Here is a 21,436-nt window from a genome sequence, read left to right as displayed (position 1 = left end):
GCTTTTTTAACCGCTTTCTTAACCTGCCCTGCCACCTTCAACTATTTGTGCACATAAACCCCCAGATCTTTCTGTTCCGTGTCCCTTTTAGAGTTGTGCCCTCTAGTTTATATTGCCTGTCCTCGTTCTTCCTACCGAAATGTATCACTTCGGATTTTTCTGTGTTAAATTTCATCTGCCACGCTTCCACCCATGCCACCAGCCTGCCTATATCTTCTTGAAGTCTATCACTATCCTCCCCACTGTTTACTACCCTTCCAGGTTTTGTCATCTGCAAATTTTGATGTTGTGCCCGGTACACCCAAGTCTAAGTCATTAATATATATCAAGAAAAGCAGTGGTCCCAGCACTGATCCCAGGGGAACACCACCTCCTGACTCCCCAAAGCCTTTCCACCATCTACAAGGCACAAGTCAGGAGTGTGATGGCATACTCTCCACTTGCCTGGATGAGTGCAGCTCCAACAACACTCAAGGAGCTCAACACCATCCAGGAAAAAGCAGCCCGCTTGATTGGCACCCCATCTACCACCCTAAACATTCATTCCCTCCACCACGGATGCACTGGTTGCAGTGTGTACCATCCACAGGATGCACTGCAGCAACTCGCCAAGGCTTCTTCGACAGCACCTCCCAAACCCTCGACCTCTACCCCCCGAGAAGGATAAGGGCAGCAGGCACGTGGGATCAACACCACCTACACGTTCCCCTCAAAGTCACACACCATCCTGACTTGGAAATATATCGCCGTTCCTTCATCGTCGCTGGGTCAAAATCCTGGAACTCCCTACCTAACAGCACTGTGGGAGAACCTTCACCACACGGACTGCAGTGGTTCAAGAAGGCGGCTCACCACCACCTTCTCAAGGGCAATTAGGGATGGGCAAAAAATGCTGGTCTTGCCAGCGACGCCCACATCCCATGACCGAATGTTTAAAAAATACCTCCCTCCAGTCCGATAAATAACCGTTCACCACTACTCTCTGTTTCCTGTGCCTTAGCCAATTCTGTCTCCTTGTTGCTACTGCCCCCTTTATTCCATGGGCCACAATATTGATGGTTACCCTACCGTGCGGCACTTTATCAAACGCCTTTTGAAAGTCTATATACACCACGTCAACTGCATTGCCTTTATCTACCCTCTCTGTTACCTTATCAGAAAACTCTTATCAGGTTAGTTAAACACGATTTGCCTTTAACAAATCAGTGCTTGCTTTCCCTAATCAATCCACCCTCGTCCAAGTGACTGCTAATTCTGTCCCAGATTATCGTTTCTAGAAGTTTTCCCACCACTGAGGTTAAACTGACTGGCCTACAGTTGCTGGATTTATCCTTACACCCTTTTTTGAACAAGGGTGTAACATTTGCAATTCTCCAGTCTTCTGGCACCACCCTCTTATCTACAGATGTTTGGAAGATTATGGCCAGTACCTCTGCAATTTCCACCCTTACTTCCCTCAGCAGCCTAGGATGCATCCCGTACGGACCGGGTGACTTATCTACTTTAAGTACAGCTAGCCTTTCAAGTACCTCTTCTTCAGTTTTTAGCCCATCCGGTATCTCAATTATATCTTCCTTTTCTGAGACTCTGGCAGCATCTTCTTCCTTGGTAAAGACAGATGCAAAGTGCTCATTTAGTACCTCGGCCATCCCCTCTGCCTCCATGAGTAGATCACCTTTATGGTCCCTAATCGGCCCCACCCCTACTCTTACAGTTTACATGCCTGTGGAAGACTTTAGATTCCCTTATGTGTTGGCCACCAGTCTATTCTCATACTCTCTCTTTACCCCTCTTATTTCCTTTTTCACTTCCCCTCTGAACTTTCCATATTCTGTCTGGTTCTCACTTGTGTTATCAACCTGACGTCCGTCATATGTCCCTTTCTTCCATTTCATCTTACTCACTATTTCTTCTCTGGTTTTAGTTGCCCTACCGTTCTGCCTTGTGCAAATGTGCTTAGACTGTACTTGAACCATCTCCTTAAAGGCTGCCCACTGTTCAATTACAGTTTTGCCTGCCAATCTTTGATTCCAATTTACCTGGGCCAGATCTGTTCTCATCCCATTGAAATTGGCCTTCCTCCAATTGAGTATTTTTACTTTAGAGTGGTCCGTGTCCTTTTCCATAGCTATTCTAAACCTTACGATACAATGATCGCTGCTCCCTAAATGCTCCCCCACTGACTCTTGATCCACTTGGCCCACCTCGTTCCCGAGAACCAAGTCCAGCAATGCCTCTTTACCACTCTTTGGGTAAAAAAGTTTCTCCTGAATTCCCCATTGGATTTATCAGTGACTATCTTATATTTATGACCTCTAGTTTTGGACTCCCCCCACCCCCCCTCACAAGTGGAAACATTTTGTCTACATCTACCCTATCAAACCCTTCCATTATCTTAAAGACCTTTATCAGGTCACCCCTCTGCCTTCTCTCTTCTAGAGAAAAGAGCCCCTGTCTGTTCAGCCTTTCCTGACAAGTATATCCTCTCAGTTCTGGCATCAGCCTTGTGAATCTTTTTTGCACCTTCTCCAATGCCTTTTTATAATTTGGAGACCAGAAATGTGCACAGTACCACAAGTGTGGTCTAATCAAGGCTCCATACAAGTTTAACATACCTTCTCTGCTTTTCCATTCTATCCCTCTAGAAATGAACCTCAGTTCTTGGTTTGCCTTTTTTATGGCCTTAATATCTTGTGTCGCTACTTTTAGTGATTCGTGTTTTTTTTTAATTCGTTCATGGGATGTGGACGTCGCTGGCAATGCCAGCATTTATTGCCCATCCCTAATTGCCCTTGAGAAGGTGGTGGTGAGCTGCCTTCTTGAACTGCTGCAGTCCGTGTGGTGTATCTGTGCCTCAAGATCCCTTTGCTCCTATACCCCATTTAGACTTTTATTATCCAAGCAATATTTGGCCTCCTTATTCTTCCTGTCAAAATGCACCACCTCACACTTATCTATATTGAAATTCATTTGCGAATTATACGCCCATTCTGCAGGTTTATTAATATCATCTTGCATTTTGACGCATTCTTCCTTTGTATTAACTATACCCCCCCCCCCCAATAGACTGACCAGAGGTGGCGGTAGAGTGATATACAGTCAGGAGGGAGTGGCCCTGGGAGTCCTCAACATTGACTCTGGACCCCATGAAATCTCATGGCATCAGTTCAAACACGGGCAAGGAAACCTTCTGCTGATTACCACCTACCGCCCTCCCTCAGCTGATGAATCAGTCCTCCTCCATGTTGAACACCACTTGGAGGAAGCACTGAGGGTAGCAAGGGCACAGAATGTACTCTGGGTGGGGGACTTCAATGTCCATTACCAAGAGTGGTTCGGTAGCACCACCACTGACCGAGCTGGCCGAGTCCTGAAGGACACAGCTGCCAGACTGGGCCTGCGGCAGATGGTGAGCGAACCAACACGAGGGAAAAAGTTACTTGATCTCGTCCTCACCAATCTACCTGTCGCAAATTCATCTGTCCATGACCGTATTGGTAAGCGTGACCACCGCACAGTCCTTGTGGAGATGAAGTCCCGTCTTCGCACTGAGGACACCATCCAACGTGTTGTGTGGCACTACCACCGTGCTAAATGGGATAGATTCAGAACAGATCGAGCAGCTCAAAACCGAGCATCCATGAGGTGCTGTGGGCCATCAGCAGCAGCAGAATTGTATTCCAGCACAATCAGCAACCTCACTGCCTGGCATATTCCTCACTCTACCATTACCAACAAGCCAGGGGATCAACCCTGGCTCAATGAGGCGTATAGAAGAGCATGCCGGGAACAGCACCAGGCATACCTAAAAATGAGTTGCCAACCTGGTGAAGCTACAACTCAGGACTACATGCATGCTAAACAGCAGAAGCAACATGCTATAGATGGAGCTAAGCGATTCCACAACCAACGGATCAGATTAAAGCTCTGCAGTCCTGCCACATCCAGTCGTGAATGGTGGTGGACAATTAAACAACTAACGGGAGGAGGAGGCTCTGCAAACATCCCTATCCTCAATGATGGCGGAGTCCAGGACGTGAGTGCAAAAGACAAGGCTGAAGCGTTTGCAACCATCTTCAGCCAGAAGTGCCGAGTGGATAATCCATCTCTGCCTCATCCCGATATCCCCACCGTCACAGAAGCCAGTCTTCAGCCATTTCAATTCACTCCACGTGATACCAAGAAACGGCTGAGTGCACTGGATACAGCAAGGCTATGGGCCCCGACAACATCGCGTTGTCGGGGCCCATAGTGCTGAAGACTTGTGCCCCAGAACTAGCTGCGCCTCTAGCCAAGCTGTTCCAGTACAGCTACAACATTGGCATCTACCCGACGATGTGGAAAATTGCCCAGGTATGTCCTGTCCACAAAAAGCAGAACAAATCCAATCCGGCCAATTACCGCCCCATCAGTCTACTCTCAATCATGAGCAAAGTGATGGAAGGTGTCATCGACAGTGCTATCAAGCGGCACTTACCCACCAATAACCTGCTCACCGATGCTCAGTTTGGGTTCCGCCAGGACCACTCGGCTCCAGACCTCATTACAGCCTTGGTCCAAACATGGACAAAAGAGCTGAATTCCAGAGGTGAGGTGAGAGTGACTGCCCTTGACATCAAGGCAGCATTTGACCGAGTGTGGCACCAAGGAGCCCTAACAAAATTTAAGTCAATGGGAATCGGGGAAAACTCTCCAGTGGCTGGAGTCATACCTAGCACAAAGGAAGATGGTAGTGGTTGTTGGAGACCAATCATCTCAGCCCCAGGCCATTGCTGCAGGAGTTCCTCAGGCCCAACCATTTCAGTTGCTTCATCAATGACCTTCCCTCCAACATAAGGTCAGAAATAGGGATGTTCGCTGATGATTGCACAGTGTTCAGTTCCATTCACAACTGCTCAGATAATGAAGCAGTCCATGCCCACATGCAGCAAGACCTGGACAACATCCAGGCTTGGGCTGATAAATGGCAAATAACATTTACGCCAGGCAATGACCATCTCCAACAAGAGAGAGTCTTGATGGCGGTGTCAATAAATGCTGGCCTTGCCAGCGACGCCCACATCCCATGAACGAATAAATAAAAAAAAAAACCTCCCCTTGACATTCAACGGCATTACCATCGCCGATTCCCCCACCATGAACAACCTGGGGGTTACCATTGCCCAGAAACTTAACTGGACCAGCCATATCAATACTGTGGCTACAAGAGCAGGTCAGAGGCTGGGTATTCTGCGACGAATAACTCACCTCCTGACTCCCCAAAGTCTTTCCATCATCTACAAGGCACAAGTTAGGAGTGTGATGGAATACTCTCCACTTGCCTGGATGAGTGCAGCTCCAACAACACTCGAAGCTCGACACCATCCAGGACAAAGCAGCCCGCTTGATTGGCACCCCATCCACCACCCTAAACATTCACTCCTTTCACCACCGGCGCACAGTGGCTGCAGTGTGCACCATCCACAGGATGCACTGCAGCAACTCGCCAAGGCTTCTTCGACAGCACTTCCCAAACCCGCAACCTCTACCACCTAGAAGGACAAGAGCAGCAGGCACATGGGAACAACACCACCTGCACGTTCCCCTCCAAGTCACACACCATCCCGACTTGGAAATATATCGCCGTTCCTTCATCATCGCTGGGTCAAAATCCTGGAACTCCCTTCCTAACAGCACTGTGGGAGAACCTTCACCACACGGACTGCAGCGGTTCAAGAAGGCAGCTCACCACCGCCTTCTCAAGGGCAATTAGTGATGGGCAATAAATGCCGGCCTCGCCAGCAATGCCCACGTCCCATGAACGAATAAAAAAAAACTTGGTGTCATCCGCAAATTTTGAATTGTACTCCTGATTTCCGAATCCAAATCGTTAATGTAAATTGTGAACAACAGTGGTCCCAACACCGATCCCTGTGGAACATCACTTCCCACCTTTTGCCAGTCTGAGTAGCTATCCTTAATTCCTATTCTTTGTTTTCTGTTTTGTAACCAACTTGATATCCTTTCTGCTACCTGCCCCCTGACTCCACTTGTTCTTACCTTAGTCATGAATCTACAATGCGATACCTTATCGAAGGCCTTTTGAAAATCCAAATATATTACATCTACTGCATTACTCTTGTCAACTCTTTCTGTTACTTCGTCAAAGAATTCAGTAAGGTTGGTCGCACATGATTTCCCTTCTGAAATCCGTGCTGACTATTCTTTATTATTTTCGTTTTTTAGATGTTTTTCTATTACATCTTTGAGTGAAGGTTCCATTATCTTTCCTACCGCCATTGTTAAGCTAATTGGTCTATAGTTCCCTGGACTTGTTCTGTCTCCCTTTTTAAATAAATATATGTAATAGTGCTTCTGCTATCTCTTCCCTAACTTTTTAATATGCGCGGATGCAATCCATCCGGACCAAGTGTTTTAGCCTCTCGTGTTTGATTTATTATTAATTATCTTCCCACCACCCCCCGCCCCCACTTCTCTCTTCAATGTTTTTATCTTCTTTGTTCTCATCTTCTAATGTCATGCCTACCTTGTTAGTCTCACTGGTAAATACTGAGGCTAAGTAACTGTTCCATATTTCTGCCATTTCTCTGCCATTACTTATGAGTTTATCTTGTGCATTTCTTAGTGACCCTATCCCTATCCTGATTTTTCTTTTTTGTTATTTGTGTCTGTGGAGTACTTTATTATTGCTTTTTATATTCCTTGATAATTTAATTTCATAGTTCCCCTTTTGCTTTCCTAATTGTTTTGTTGACTTCTTTCCTAAGCTCTTCATATTCCCTTTTGTCATCCTTTCCTTTACTGTCTACGTACTATCTTTTTTAGTTCCAATTTTACCTACATCTTTATTCATCCACGATGTTTCATTATTAGTTAGCTGCTTTTTTTTTTAGAGGAATATATTTTTCCTGAACTCTCGATCACCGATTTAAATATTTCCCACTGCAGTTCTTTCTCTGTCTGTGAAATATTTTTTCCAGTTTACCGTCCCTATTTCCATTCTCATCCCCTCAAGGTTAGCTTTATTCCAATCTATTACTTTGGTCTTTGTCCTACTTATGTATTTCTCAGTCATTATGTTAAACCTTATTATGTTGTGATTGCTTTTGCCTAGATGTTCCCCAACTCTTCTATTGTCTGCTGTGGTTCATTTCCCATTACTAGATCCAACAGTGATTCCTCTCTTGTTGGGTTTTTCACATACTGGGTAACAAAGGAGTCCTATACACACTGTAAAAAAAAATTCCATTCCCTACCTCTCCTTGCCAGTTTATTTGGTGTAATATTTTTATCACTAAATATGAGCTTTTTCAGTTTGTATTTTGCGATTATATTTTTGATTTTAAAACGAGGTATTGTTCCACATATGTATTGATGACAAAAAACAAGAAAATAATAGTTAGATTATTATATATTGAGATTATCTCATTCACCAGAAAAATGTCTGACATGCATGCCTTGTACTTAATAAATGTGAATATTTCCCAATGTAATTTCTGGCAAGAATTACTGAAATAATTAAATAATACAAATCTATTTCAGAAATATGGAGCAAGAAGGTACCATTTGAGCCTCTCCTTCCAATGTTTTACTTACTATTCCCAGTTCATGGGATCTCGTTAGAAGACAAATAACTATGCAACTGACGTACCCCATTGACCCCCATAGGCAATTGAGTGAAAACTGCAGCACATTCATCTAATATTGTAATCTATAATATTCAACCTGACCAGTTGCATTTTACAGGCGATGTCCCCGTGGTTCCACAGAATTGGAGTAACCGTGCTGGAGTATTTCCAGCATTTTCTTTAGATACTGTGTCTGTCTTGTAATGAGACCATAAGAGATAGGAGCAGGGGTAGGCCATTCGGCCCCTCGAGCCTGCTCCACCATTTAACGAGATCATGGCTGATCTGATTTTTACCTCAACTGCACTTTCCTGCCCTTTCCCCATATCCTTTGACTCCCTTGCTGATCAAAAATTTGTCTAACTCAGCCTTGTATGTATCCAATGACTCAGCCTCCACAGCCTTTTGGGGTAAAGAATTCCAAGGATTTACGACCCTCTGGGAGAAGAAATTCCTCCTCATTTCCACCTTAAACGGGCGACCCCTTATTCTGAGACTATTCCCCCTAGTTTTAGATTCCCCCATGAGGGGTAACATCCTCTCAGCATCTACCCTATCGAGTCCCCTCCGAATCTTGTAATTGTTTCAATAAGATCTCCTCTCATTCTTCTAAACTCCAATGAGTATAGACCCAACCAGTTCAATCTTTCCTCATAAGACAACCCTTCCATACCTGGAACCAACCTAGTAAAATCTTGGCATTTTGTTGGTAGGTTTTTGTTTGTCATTATGATTGACTATGACTGCAGCCTTGGAATTCACAATCTTTCTTCGTTTAAATATTCCCAGAAAATGGTGCCCCAAGAAGAAAATGAACACATATTAAAGTTTTTTGAAGCAAAATTTGACTTGAATACTACAAGGTAAAGTTGAACTTTTAAAGTTTTTTGAACAACATTTTTGTGCTGCAGAATAGATTCAGTTCCCTAGGAACTCCCAGACAACAGCACAAGTATTACTTTAAATTCTGCTTGAGTTTCGCCTCCACTCCAGTCCCATTATTACTGGTAAGGTAAATGACCTACCTGTCCTTCCCTTACCATCATTCCTCGCTTACACCAGCTGGAATTGGAAACTCAGCAGAACAGGGAGATCAGATCTGTGTCCCATCACTCAGTGCTGTACCACATGGTGCTGTACATACTATTCAAGAACAAAGATCCAAATGTACTTGGTGGGGACATTAAGGAACATTGGCAGTACCCAGAAGATGCAAAACAATATAATAACAACTTGTGTCTATATGGCATCTTGTGGCTACAAGAGCAGGTCAGAGGCTGGATATTCTGTGGCGAATGACTCGCCTCTCGCCAAGGCTTCTTTGACAGCATCTCCCAAACCCACGACCTGTAGGGCAAGGCGCACACCATCCCGACTTGGAAATATATCGCTGTTCCTTCATCGTCGCTGGGTCAAAATCCTGGAACTCCCTTCCTAACAGCACTGTGGGAGAACCTTCACCACATGGACTGCAGCGGTTCAAGAAGGCGGCTCACCACCACCTTCTCCAGGGCAATTAGAGATGGGCAATAAATGCTGGCCTCGCCAGCGACGCCCACATCCCATGAACGAATAAAAAAAATCTTTAACGTAGAAAAATGTCCCACTGTGCTTAACAAAGGTGTAATCAGATGCTTTAGGAGGGAAACACCTAACAACGTAATAGATTTTAGAAAGACCAAAAGTTGTGGAGAAGGTTAGTAATAAAAATATTGACATTTGTGCAGCAATGGTGCTTTTTAATTTTATTTAAAAAATGCCATTGGGTGTCTAATGGAATCTTCTGTGCTGTAAACTGCTATGGTTCTGTGACACATGTCATACAGGGATTGGGTATATTTGATACCATTGATGGTACAACAAGTGAACAGGACAGAAACTGTCCCCCAGAATGGCCATCCCTTTCCTCCATGAATACATCCAACCAGAAACAAGTATTTTATTTCTTTGGGGATTACAGTGCTAAAATAGTACTGCCAGGATTATTGGAGTTAGTTTGAGTGTATGTGTATTCACTAATACCTACTGCCCCCTTTAACCATACAACAGAATTTTGGCCTCTTGTGTATCTGAACAAACAAATGTATGCAGTGCTGTTCGATTTGAATATATTAATTGTACTGTATTGGACAAAAATCTGGCTTTGCACATAAATCTTTTTTTCCCAGTATGAGTATTAATTTGTTTAGCAAATATTTTTGTTTTTTTAGCACTTGATACTGTTTTTATTGGACCATATAAACAGTACTGCACTGTAGAAAAAGCCTTTCTGAAATTAAGCATTTTAGATCACCAAAATGAGCAGGCATGATGGACAGAATGGCCTACTTCTGCTGCTGTGTTCCTTACTGCTCTAGTAATCTGTATTTTTCCCTTTTTTCACTTAGAGACTTCAACACAAACTTGCTGCTCTGTCAGGAAACCTTCCAGACCCCATCGCAAGAATTCTTTATCCGACTGACCCAGACCTGTCTTCTCCCATTCTGTATGTCTGTGTTGCTTATCTGCCTTTTCTCAACCTTGGAAGTAGTTTCCAGGAAGTTCCGGTAAGGAAAGAAGTGGAGGTTACCGACTAGGAGTATTGCTGATAACAGCCAAAGGATTTAGCTCCGTGCTAAAGAAATACACCACAATAAATAATTATCATGGAGTCCTAGTTCACTTAAGATTTATATGCATTAAACCACTCTAGCACATTTATCATGGGGCTGAAGGATTAATTTATTAAATAGAATAAGCAGTGGATAGGAAAGAGTGAGTAATACTGAAAGCATTCAACTGGATGCTGAGACAACATGCCTTATGATTTGTTTGATGAGCACAAAATTCATCAACGTGAGAGATGTTGGCTCTGGGAAATGGAAGTTTGACATTTCAGTTCAGTGTCGAGCACTCCCAAATCTATTTTTGGAAATGTTTTGCATAGAAGAAGTTTTAACAAGGAATATTTAAGGCAGCTAGCCATACAACCTTAGTGTGGCATATTTCTTTAATAGAAAATTCAAGATCCAGTAATGATGATTTGTTTCACTGTGGCTAATCATAGGATGAAACTGTGCCCTCATCCGGTGATGTGTATAAACTGTGACAAGGTTCAACCATTCCGAGAGCTTCACATTTGCGAGGACTAAACATCGAATTACTGTTTCACTTCAAATAGTTGCAGCTGGAGTACTTACACCTTCAAAATCTGTACTGCCTGAGCATTCGATGCTGCTGTAACACAGCAAAGCAGTCGAGGCAGGGCAGAATGATGTTTCAAATTCACTGTTACTAACATGACCAGCTCTGAATGGCTCATTATAGACATGTATTGATCTTTATATCTAACAAAATTCAATTAAATCTACAGTTGTAACTTTTGTAAAAATAGAGCATTTATGATGCATTAGGATAGCTTTGCATTTAAAAGGCTGCTAAGGGACAAAAGTTACACCATGAGGCATCTGTTTTAGCCTTAGATAATAGCTTGCAGTGAAGACAATCCTAATATTAATCAATTTGAAATAAGATGAAATCATTGCTGTACAAATGCTTCCCAGTAACAACGTTCTTTTATATTTAACAACTATACAATAACAGCTTGCCGACTACCAACATTGCTGGTTGCAAACTTCAGTACAATACAAAATGTAAATTGTTCTGTGTTTGTACCTAGTCTTTGGCTGACTGATTAAACAGTGGGCTAAATAGTACATTTTTTTTAAAACTTGAGCTTTTCTAATTTAGTTATGATAACACTTGCCTATATCAAAATTTTAAAAATTCTTTCTCAGGATGTGAGCATTGTTGGTAAGGCCGCATTTATTGTCCATCCCCAGTTGTCCTGACAAAGTGGTGGTCGGCCTTCTTGAACCACTGCATTCCAGGTGGTGAAGATGTGCTTACAATGCTGTTCTTGTTATTCTTTGTAGCCGTTTAAAACAACTGAATGGCTTGCTAGGCCACTTCAGAGGCCAGTTAAGAGCCAACCACATTTGTGTGGGACTGGAGTCACGTATCGGCCAGACTGGGTAAAGACAGCTGGTTTCTTTCCCTAAAGAACATTAGTGAATCATTTGGGTTACTATGACAATCCAACAGCTTCATGGTCACTTTTACTGATACCAGCTTTTTATTTCCAGATTTTTTTAAAAACTCAATTCAAATTCTTGTGATAGGATTTGAACACTCATTCTCTGGATTACTAGTCCAGTAACATAACCACTACACTACCGTTGTCACCTTGTACTAGCTCATCCTTTTCCTCATGCAGCCCATATACTGACATTAGTGGGATAGTAAGCTATTTGTGATGCAGAAAAATGGATGAAATGTAATAATATTGTTTTCTAATTTTTAAAAAATTATTTTAAAATTTCAAGAATATATAGGTAGAACCTATTTGTAGACATATGCCTGCAATGTATAAGTGACATATTTGTGTTTTTCCTTCTGTGGTAAAGCTATACATTAACATACATTGCATTTTTTTGGCAAAGCTGGAGGAAGAATTCTCTGTGGTATCTAAAATTAGTAAATGAGGACCTTATCCAATATTACAGCTTTGATAAACTGTAGATTCAGTGTTCCATAATGTTCCTTAGTTCCTTCTACTGAAGTCGTGCAGATTTTAACGTGGAAATTTACCTGAGTTTTTTTTATTTTGCTTCAGTGATGTGCCTCAAAAAAGCGATGGTTCACTAGAGAACATGGTGATCGGTGAGAGGCCGGAGGTGGTTTACCACATGTTGCACATGGTGCTCTTTGGTTCACTGGCACTGATGTTCCAAGGGTAAGTGTGTTTATGGAGATCCTGTGGGCACCTTTTACAGTGCTGTATAGTAAGAAGAACTCAAGTTCTTGGAGCCTGCAGAGTATGTAATGAAATAGATGGAGGAATTATAGTCGTCCATTACTGGCCATGTTACACATGTTTTTTTTTAAAAAAAAACATAGATCATGAGCGCTGCAGATACATGAGTAAAATTCAGTTCCTCATTCTTCCTGGGTAATATCGTCTCAGTTAAATACATATCATTGTTGAGTAGGGCGAGGAGTTAATTTTTTTCGTAATTTTGTTAAACTCATTAGTGTTTTTTTTTAAAAAACCATGCTAATCGTTTCTGCACTGATGGACTTTAAAATGATGGGGCCTTGATTTTGTGACATTTGTAAAGAATGAGTGTGTGTGTGTGTGTGTGTGAGGGAGACATCACAACAAAACTGATCCTGTCGTCACCTGACATCCACATGGGCACATTCCAGCAGTAGTCCATGGCAGGAACCATGGCTTCCATCCCCTCCTTGCCCAGGCCACTCTGGTCAGTTGTAGCACTCCTATTGCTGCCCTGGTTGGGATCCGTTAACTTAGCACAGACAAAGATTGAAGCTGGGTCCTTCCTAGTCTGTACGGCCCAATCCAACACCAAGCAGTGATTTCCCCACTGAGCCATTGCGTTGTAAGAGATACTATCATGTGTGAGATTAGTTGGTGCTATGGTGTCTATTAATGGTCACAATGCAGCTTGTAGTAGGGCTGCAGATTTTTTTTCTCACAAATTTTCACTCTCTTGGAATAGTGGCACACCAGAAGAAATATAATCAAAATTATGCCAGTAGTTATTTTGTGGGAACCAGGTGCACTGTTACTCTTTTGGGCCATGTAAAGGGGTTTTGCCATTGTTCTTGGATTGTAAAGGATGGAGTAATTTATCTAGTACCCAGATGGTGGTGCTGTTTAGCTTCGTCTATGTAATAGCGGAATTTTGTTAACAGTAGTGGGAATTCCCTGACAAGTTTACCTGTGTAATTTCTGCTAGTGATCTTGTTACAAAAGCTTAAATGATTACCTGTAATAACTCTTACTGCACATTGTGCCTTCTCAGCTTGAAATATTTATGGACTCCTTATGCCTGCATGTTCACTGCCTTTGGTGTTTGCTCTCCGGAGCTCTGGATGACTGTGTTTAAGTGGTTGCGACTAAGAGCAGTACCTCCGGTGCTTCTGGTGAGTTCAGAATACTGCTTTAGATCATTGAAGGCCACAGGCTCTTTATTAATTTTTTGCTACAGAAGTAATATTCTTTGTATTTTTTTTTATTTAGGCTCTTGTGTTAAGTACTGCAGTTCCAACAATAATAGGGTTCAGCATGTGGAAGGATGTGAGTACATATGCAAACTTTTGTTTCAGTACTGTGGTATGTTCTGATTAACAAATGTATTTTGTTTTGAAATCACTTACGGAAAGTTTTTTTTTTATTTGTTCGTGGGATGTGGGCGTTGCTGGCCAGGCTGGCATTTATTGCCCATCCCTAATTGCCCTTGAGAACGTGGTGATAAGCCGCCTTCTTGAACCGCTGCAGTCCGTGTGGTTGTGTAATTCAGGCAGTGGGAAGATATGGATAGGGAAGGGTATCTGCCCAGGTAGTGACTGTTTTCTATTCTTGGCCAAGCTGGTGACATGGTCTTGGCTTCTTTCACTTAAATTGTGGCTCCTTGTCGCTCCCTGTGAAGTAGGATAGTTGAGGGCCACAGATAACTCCAATGCCTTATGGTTGAGGAACAACAAGAAATATAAAAGGTATAGAAAGAAAGTAAAAAGGGAGATCAGGAAGGCTGTGGGAAAGAATGAAATTCTGGCAGTCAAAGTACAGCGAAAAAGCAAGGGCTTTTATAAGCGCATAAGAAGTAAAAGAATAGTCAAAGAAGGGGTGGGAGCACTTAAAGATGATGGGGGCATCTTCTGCTTGGGAATGAAGGAATGTGGAAATGTTTAAGTATTTGGTATCAGTTTTTAGAACGAATGGTGAAATAGGACTGTAGGTGTACCTGAGGAAGGTGTGGAAAAGAAACTACTGAAGATAAATATTGAAAAGGACACTGAATATAAAAAAATTAATTAAAAAAAACTGTAATGGGTCTAAAAGTCACATGGCCCAGATAGTATGCATCCCAGAATCCTTAAGGATGTTGGGAGATGATAGAAGCACTAGCCATAATTTTGAAATATCTTTGAAAATGGGAATTACAGCTAAAGAGTGGAGGATGGTAAATGTTACCCTGTTCAACAAAACAAAAGGGGATATGGATTAGCCAGGAAATTCTGGATCATTAAATAGTCTGACCTTGGTTGTGAGAAAACTTCTAGGGCCGTAATACAGGATGAAATTAGTGTGCACAGAGCAAGATACGGGCTAATCATGGATTTATAAAGAGCCGGTCATACTTGACAAACCTAATTGATTTTTTTTGAGGAAATCACAGAGGATCTAGATAAAGGGAATGTGTTGGATGTTTATATATGGATTTTCAGAAGTGTTTGATAAAGTGCTGTATAAGAGACTTGTTGTAAATTAAGGCACATGATATAAAAGAAAATGTAGCCACGTGAATAAAATGATAAGTTGAAGCTAGCAAGCAAAGGGCAGGGATTAATTGACTTGATTGTTTTGGGGATTAGTGTGATGGGTGTAGTGTTGTGCTGCGGGGATCTATGCTGGGATCTCTCTTGTTTTCCATTTATATTAATGATTTTAACATTGGCACAAGAGAGATCATATTGAAGTTTCCTGAAACTAAATTGAGGGTTGAGAAACTATGTGGAAGAATGCAGAAGATTACAAGATGGAACACTTTTACCATTTCAGGCACTGAGCAGTCCCAAATCGGCTGTAACACAGTTAATTACAAAATAGAGGTCTCTGTAATCTGCCTCAGTAATGTTTCTCAGCTCCAATCTCAAAATCCTCCCACAGTTGAATAACCAACTAATGCTCACTGTCTGGGTTTAAGCTTGAGGAATGGACACTTCGTGAGGTGCTGAAGGATGGTTGGTGTGGGTGGAACTGTACTGTAATGTTTCATTGCCTACAGGAGAAGGAGCAAGGAAAGTTCTGTTATATCAGCGCATTTTGACTTGTTTATGTTGATAGTTTTGCTGAGCATTATGCATTTAACTTAAGGTACTTGTACGTCAGTTCTTTCCAGATGTAATGGCAGAACTCTCTGAACTTCAGGAATTTTATGATTCTGATACAGTAGAGCTGATGAATTGGATCAAGTAAGTTGCAACTTTGTGTGTGTGTGTGTGTGTGTGTGTTTGTGTGTTGTGTGTGTACTCTTAGTCAGTGGCTGGGAAATTGGTCTCATGCTGGAAACTGGTGTGAAGTGGGCAGGTGCGTCTGACAATGAGGACCCGAGGCCCACTGCAAATCCGGCCTCTGGCCGCATCTACCTGGTACCAACTAGCGAGCTGCAGATGACAACTGGGTGTCCCGATGCAGATTGCCAGTCGGCGTCCAGGAAAATTCAGCCAGCCCACAGGTACTTCCTGGGAGGGGGCACAAGCGAACGGGAGGGAAATGAGGCCAGCAGTGGCCCGCAGTATCGTTGTGGAGCTAGGAGAGGGGCACTCGGATCTACATGTGTTTAAAGTGTTTTCAGCTTTTATTCTGGAATTTAAACACTCGGCACGCCAGTCAGCATCTATGGAGAGAACACTACAGTTAATGTTTCAGAACTGGAAAAAATTAGAGAAACAGCATTTAAAATGAAACAGAACAAAAAGAATGGGGAGGGAAAAAAAAGCCCAGGCATATGAGAGAGGGATTTGAATGACTTGTAAAGTGTTCAAATGGAAAACAAAGATGGTTAAATGGCTAAAGTGGGAATGTGTTCCATTTCTCAGTGTTAATATCTCTCACCATGAGGGGAAATGTCACTAGACCACATTTTTAAGGAATAATTTCTGTTATGCAACAATATTTCACCACTAGTCTTTCGGCGTATATACACAATGGTACGTGAACCAAATTAGTCAAATTTTAGGGAATTCAGCTTAATACAAGTGCTAATTTGAGTCAGCTTTTACTGCTAATGTGCATTTAACTACCAGCTTTTGAATGTAACTGGTGCCTCGCGGTTTTAGCCCAATTCTCTCAGAGCAGACCATAACCGTCCAAATTTAGATGGGGTGCTGGACGTAGTTGGATGAAATGACAGCAGTTTGTTGAGACAGAAAACGGATTATCTGTCAGTACTGTGTGGCACGTGCCATGCTGGAAGCAGTCTCACCAAAATGCACAATTAAGCCTCTTCAGCAGATCCTACTCTGCATACAGCTGAGCCACGCAACTTTAGTTGAATACTCCAGCTTCATGCACAGTAGCATTTTAATTTGCTGCCTGGGATTCTACTTTGTTACAGAAGCTACACATCAGTGATCCTTCAAAACACATTATCTTGCCTCAAACTATTTCTAAGCAGCAAAATAATTACATTTTGGTACTACAGTATCTAGCAACAGCTGGACAGGTCGTGGGAGGAGAAAAGTTTCCAACTCCAGTCACTAGTCTTTGTTGTAGTTCACATAATCAATCTTTTCTCTTTTCTAATACTGTAATATTACTCTAGATAGCTAAAGTAATTTGCAGGGAATATTGAAAGCCATTTATTTCAAAATATTTTGAATCCTCAGAACTGTTTTCTGTCATGTTTCTGATTTAATTTCAGATAGCTTGTCCTTTACATTGGCGTTCTCTATCTTAGAGCCAATGCACAACACAGACCCATTTTCCTCATGCAGTATTTACGTAAGGGATTTGTTGTGCTGTTATTTGATTAAATTTTTTATGATGCAAGTCCTTCATCATAATATTTACCTTTTTTATTAAGTTGGGATCCATCAGGAGGCTGAGGTTTTTTAATAAGAATGTAGTTTATTTTCATAACTTTGACCTTCATGCCATTTAAAAAATACTAAATGGCTGCTCTTGCCCTCCCTCCCTCATTCACGTGTACTATATATAATTTTACCATTTGAGAGGATGAGCAACGGACTGGCTGCTTTGTTACTTTGCACTTCATTGTAAGTGAAGCACTTTAGGACGTCCCGAGAGACGATAAGGAGCTCTTTCAATGAAATTCGTTCACTCTTTCTTTGCTTAAAGGTATGAGGGTCCCCTTTTTCCTCTGCAGCTGACTTGTCTCTTGAGAAGCTTAGTTTTGTGTAAACCTCTTTTTGTATACCAGCGAGCCAGATTATAGGTGCTTTCACTTTCATTTTAAACGCATTAGTCAGTTCTGTACTTCAAATCCTAAAATTTAAAAACCAATTTTATTTTTTATTGCTCTTGTTGCCTAGAAGACAAACCCCTACTGCTGCTGTGTTTGCTGGCAGCATGCAACTTATGGGAACTGTGAAACTCTGTACTGGCCGAACAGTGACCACTCACCCACTCTATTCAGATAAGGATCTAAGGAAACGGACAGAGGAGGTGAGCACTTTTCATTGGCATAACCAGCTGCACATCACGACACGCACTGGTTGTAGTGGCGTGGCATTGTATTACTCTGTCATTGAATGACCAACGTTAATCAGTATGTGTTTTGGGTTTTTGCCCCTGTATGGACACTCCCAATGGTTCAGTTGGCAAATGCATCGTCCATTGTGGAACAGATCAGCAAGGGCCCAGGTTTGATTTATGTGCTCGCTTAACTTATCTGGGATATGGCAGTAGGGATGCTACAGTTGGTCTTCGCGTTCTAGTTTAGGAAGTGGAGAGCTGGCTACTAATTGCTCCTGATTATGATCTGGTGAAACTTGTTGAAAAGTGAGCCTGGCTGGATGTTAGGTGACAATCATGATCTGCTATGATGCTCACACAGTTCAATAGTATGCCAACACTCTTTCTATGCTCATGCATGAAGAATGGCCAGTTGGGTAAAATACCAGGGGCCAGTGCCTTTGGAATCATCTCCACACATGAATTAGCACCATGTACATAGAAGGCAGAAATGTTTTATATCAGTTCTAAAGATTAATGCCAGTGCTAGAGTAAATTAAATACAGAAATGTTAGTTTGACAGGCTAAAGCAGGAATGTTTCTTTTCATAGAGTTGAAAATCCATGGTTTGGGACTTTTGTTCTACTCCATTTGCTGCTTTGTTTTCAGAAATTCCTTGTTTTGTCACTAGATTTACCAGGTCTATTCTAGGAGATCTGCAGAAGATATTTATATGATTCTCATGTCATACAAAGCCAATTATGTCATAATTGAAGAGGGAATTTGTAACGAGATGGGACCAGTGAAAGGCTGCCGAGTAAAGGACTTGCTGGATGTTGCAAATGGCCATGTAAGTTTATTAAAGACGTATTTTCCAAGTACTCATGTATTAGTTTGGCAGGAGGATCGAGATTGTGTTTGGTTAGGTTGAAACAGTACATGTTCAGGAAAGGACCAGTAATTGTTCCATTTTTTTTGTGGGGAAGTACCTGGCTTCTATTTGTTGCTCCCTTTTTCATTTACCTAATGCTAGGTTTTGTGGCTTTATTGTAGGAATGAGTATTTTAAACGAAACTTGCAATTTGCCTCCATGATTGGGCAGGGAGTTTCAGCCCTTGTGTGCTTCTTATATTTGTTGACTTGAGACATATCAGATAATACAGTTGGATTGACTTACTAAAACCTGATATCAGTAACTGTTTTATCTTTGTATTGTATTTCAAAATAACTCTATCTTTGGCCACATTTTTCTTTTGTTTTCTCTTCGTTCCTACAGTACTGATTTGTAAACCTGAGCGTTTTTAAGTTTAAAACTGGTTACACTATTCAATGAGGCTTAAAGACTGTGGGTGTATGCTTTTAAATGTAGCTGAAGTCTACAAGCTTTAGTGAGCATAGCATCTTTGTTTCAACACATATTTTAATCACTTAGCTAATTGGCTTTAAAACATATTCTGCAGCATATTCAGTGTTGTAATAAGCCACTATATCCTGCTAAGCACTGGTGCTAATGACCATAGAATCTCATAAAATCATTCTATCCTTTGCTGTTTACAAAAAAGAAAAAAAGACTTGCGTTTATATAGCGCCTTTCAGGATCTTAGGACATCCCATACCGCTTTACAACCAATTAAGTATTTCTGAAGCGTGATCACTGTTGTAATATAGGAAACACAGCAGCCAATTTGTGCACAGCAAGCTCTCACAAACAGCAATGAAATAAGTGACTAGATCATCTATTTTAGGTGTTGGTTGAGGGATAAATATTGGCCAGGACACCAGGAGAACTCCCCTGCTCTTCAATTAGTGCCATGGGATCTTTTACGTCCACCTGAGAGGGCAGATGGGGCCTCGGTTTAACATCTCATCCAAAAGACGGCACCTGCAACAATGCAGCACTCCTTCAGTACTGTACTGAAGTGCCAGCCTAGATTATGTGCTCGAGACTCTGGAGTGGGACTTGAACCCACAACCTTCTGACTCTGAGGTGACAGTGCTACCACTGAGCCTCAGCTGACACTGCTCAACTGAAATCCTGTGCTATAGTTTTCTTATTCAAATGTTAAATGTCCTGTTATCAGAGTTCATCATTAAAATCTGCTCCAGCATCATGTATATTTAAAGTGTTATTGAATTAGCAGCTGCATCAATGATATAGGAAATACTTTTGAAATGTAAGTAGGCCAAGTTGGTCTGTTACAATTTATTCTAATTGACTGACTCAAATATGGTGGAAAATAGTTTCATTTCTGCCTTCAATCTCCATTGCACAATGTAATCCCACAAATATAACTGTTTATTTTACAATACACTGAATTTACAATACCTGCATTAACTGAAACTTGTGTGGCAGAAAATCCAGTGACTTGTCATTCTTTGCAGTCTTCAGTTCATGTGCCAGATCACACCAGTCAAAAGATATTAGAAGCCTTTGTAGGTTAAGCAAATACAATAATGCTAACAGTCATATGATGGATATTAAAAGCTTTTTTATGTTGTCTTGAGACACTGTAATCTCATGTCTTTTATGTATCTATTATTAATATGTAATAATTAAAATATTTTTTGAGGTAATGCCCTTTCCATATCATATTTTAAACACTAATAAAGACTAAACCTATAATACCCCCTTTTAGCATTGAATATAGATTCTGTTTTCTTTTACAAGGGGAGAAGGTAAATCTTCACACTTGCTATCAGAATGTAGCATTGCATTTGTTATATAGAATTTCTGACAAGTAATGTAAACCTTCCTTTGCATGGGAAGAGTTGTAGATCCGAAGCTACATGTTTTCAAGATGGGTCTAATTAGCAGTTGCAAAAGAAATCTAATTTTTTGTGTATATGGGGCAGTTTTGCCTAAGGGTACCAATTTAGTTATGATTAATGGAGTTCCACAGGGTCTCTGTTGGGGACACTTTTTTACTACATACATAAATTGTCTGGACTTAAGAATTGAGTGATCGATGTCAACATTTTCTGATGAATTGATGAGTGGAGCAAATTGTGACAAGACTGAACGATTTCAAGATGACATAAATAGGCTAACATGATGGGCAGATAGGTTGTAGGTGCATTTCACTGTATAAAAATGTGAATTAAATACAGCTTAAATGGCAAGATCTTAATTTGAGTAGAGGAATACAGGAACCTAGGTGTGCAGATGCACAGGTCATTAAAATGGCAACATAAGTAGACAAAGCCAAATGGAATCCTTGATTTTGTAGCTAGAGGCATAGAGTACAAAAACAAGGAGGTAATGTTAAACTTGTGTAAGAACTTAGTTGGACTTCAGTTGGAGTATTATGTATTGTTTTGGACACCTCATTATAAGAAACAATGGAAAAGTTACTCATAGCTTCACTAGAATATTACCTGGGATGATGGGTTACAGTTATGAAAAGAAACTTAAGAAGTTAGCACTTTTTTTCATTTTAGCTGAGAAGGTTAAGGGCTGAGCAGAAAGAGGCCTTCAAAATTGAGTTACAATAAGGTAAATAGTGATTGATTGTTTCCAGTCGTCATTGAGACAGTCATGAAAGGA

At 41.3% G+C, this 21,436-nt stretch overlaps 1 protein-coding gene across 1 annotated transcript in view; it reads left to right on the top strand.

Annotated features, from left to right (window-relative positions):
* Nucleotides 1-21,436, top strand: part of LOC137312816 (probable C-mannosyltransferase DPY19L4) — a 96,686-nt gene that overhangs the window by 65,217 nt on the left and 10,033 nt on the right. Inside the window, exons 11-18 of the mRNA XM_067979226.1 lie at nt 8,418-8,491; nt 10,016-10,174; nt 12,283-12,402; nt 13,496-13,616; nt 13,714-13,770; nt 15,586-15,668; nt 17,751-17,883; nt 18,584-18,742. Of these exons, the coding sequence (XP_067835327.1) occupies nt 8,418-8,491; nt 10,016-10,174; nt 12,283-12,402; nt 13,496-13,616; nt 13,714-13,770; nt 15,586-15,668; nt 17,751-17,883; nt 18,584-18,742 (906 nt within the window). The remainder of the gene's footprint in view (nt 1-8,417; nt 8,492-10,015; nt 10,175-12,282; nt 12,403-13,495; nt 13,617-13,713; nt 13,771-15,585; nt 15,669-17,750; nt 17,884-18,583; nt 18,743-21,436) is intronic.

The sequence above is a fragment of the Heptranchias perlo genome, chromosome 3 (assembly GCF_035084215.1).
Source record: "Heptranchias perlo isolate sHepPer1 chromosome 3, sHepPer1.hap1, whole genome shotgun sequence".
Classification (NCBI taxonomy): domain Eukaryota; kingdom Metazoa; phylum Chordata; class Chondrichthyes; order Hexanchiformes; family Hexanchidae; genus Heptranchias; species Heptranchias perlo.
This window is presented reverse-complemented; position numbering and strand designations above follow the sequence as displayed.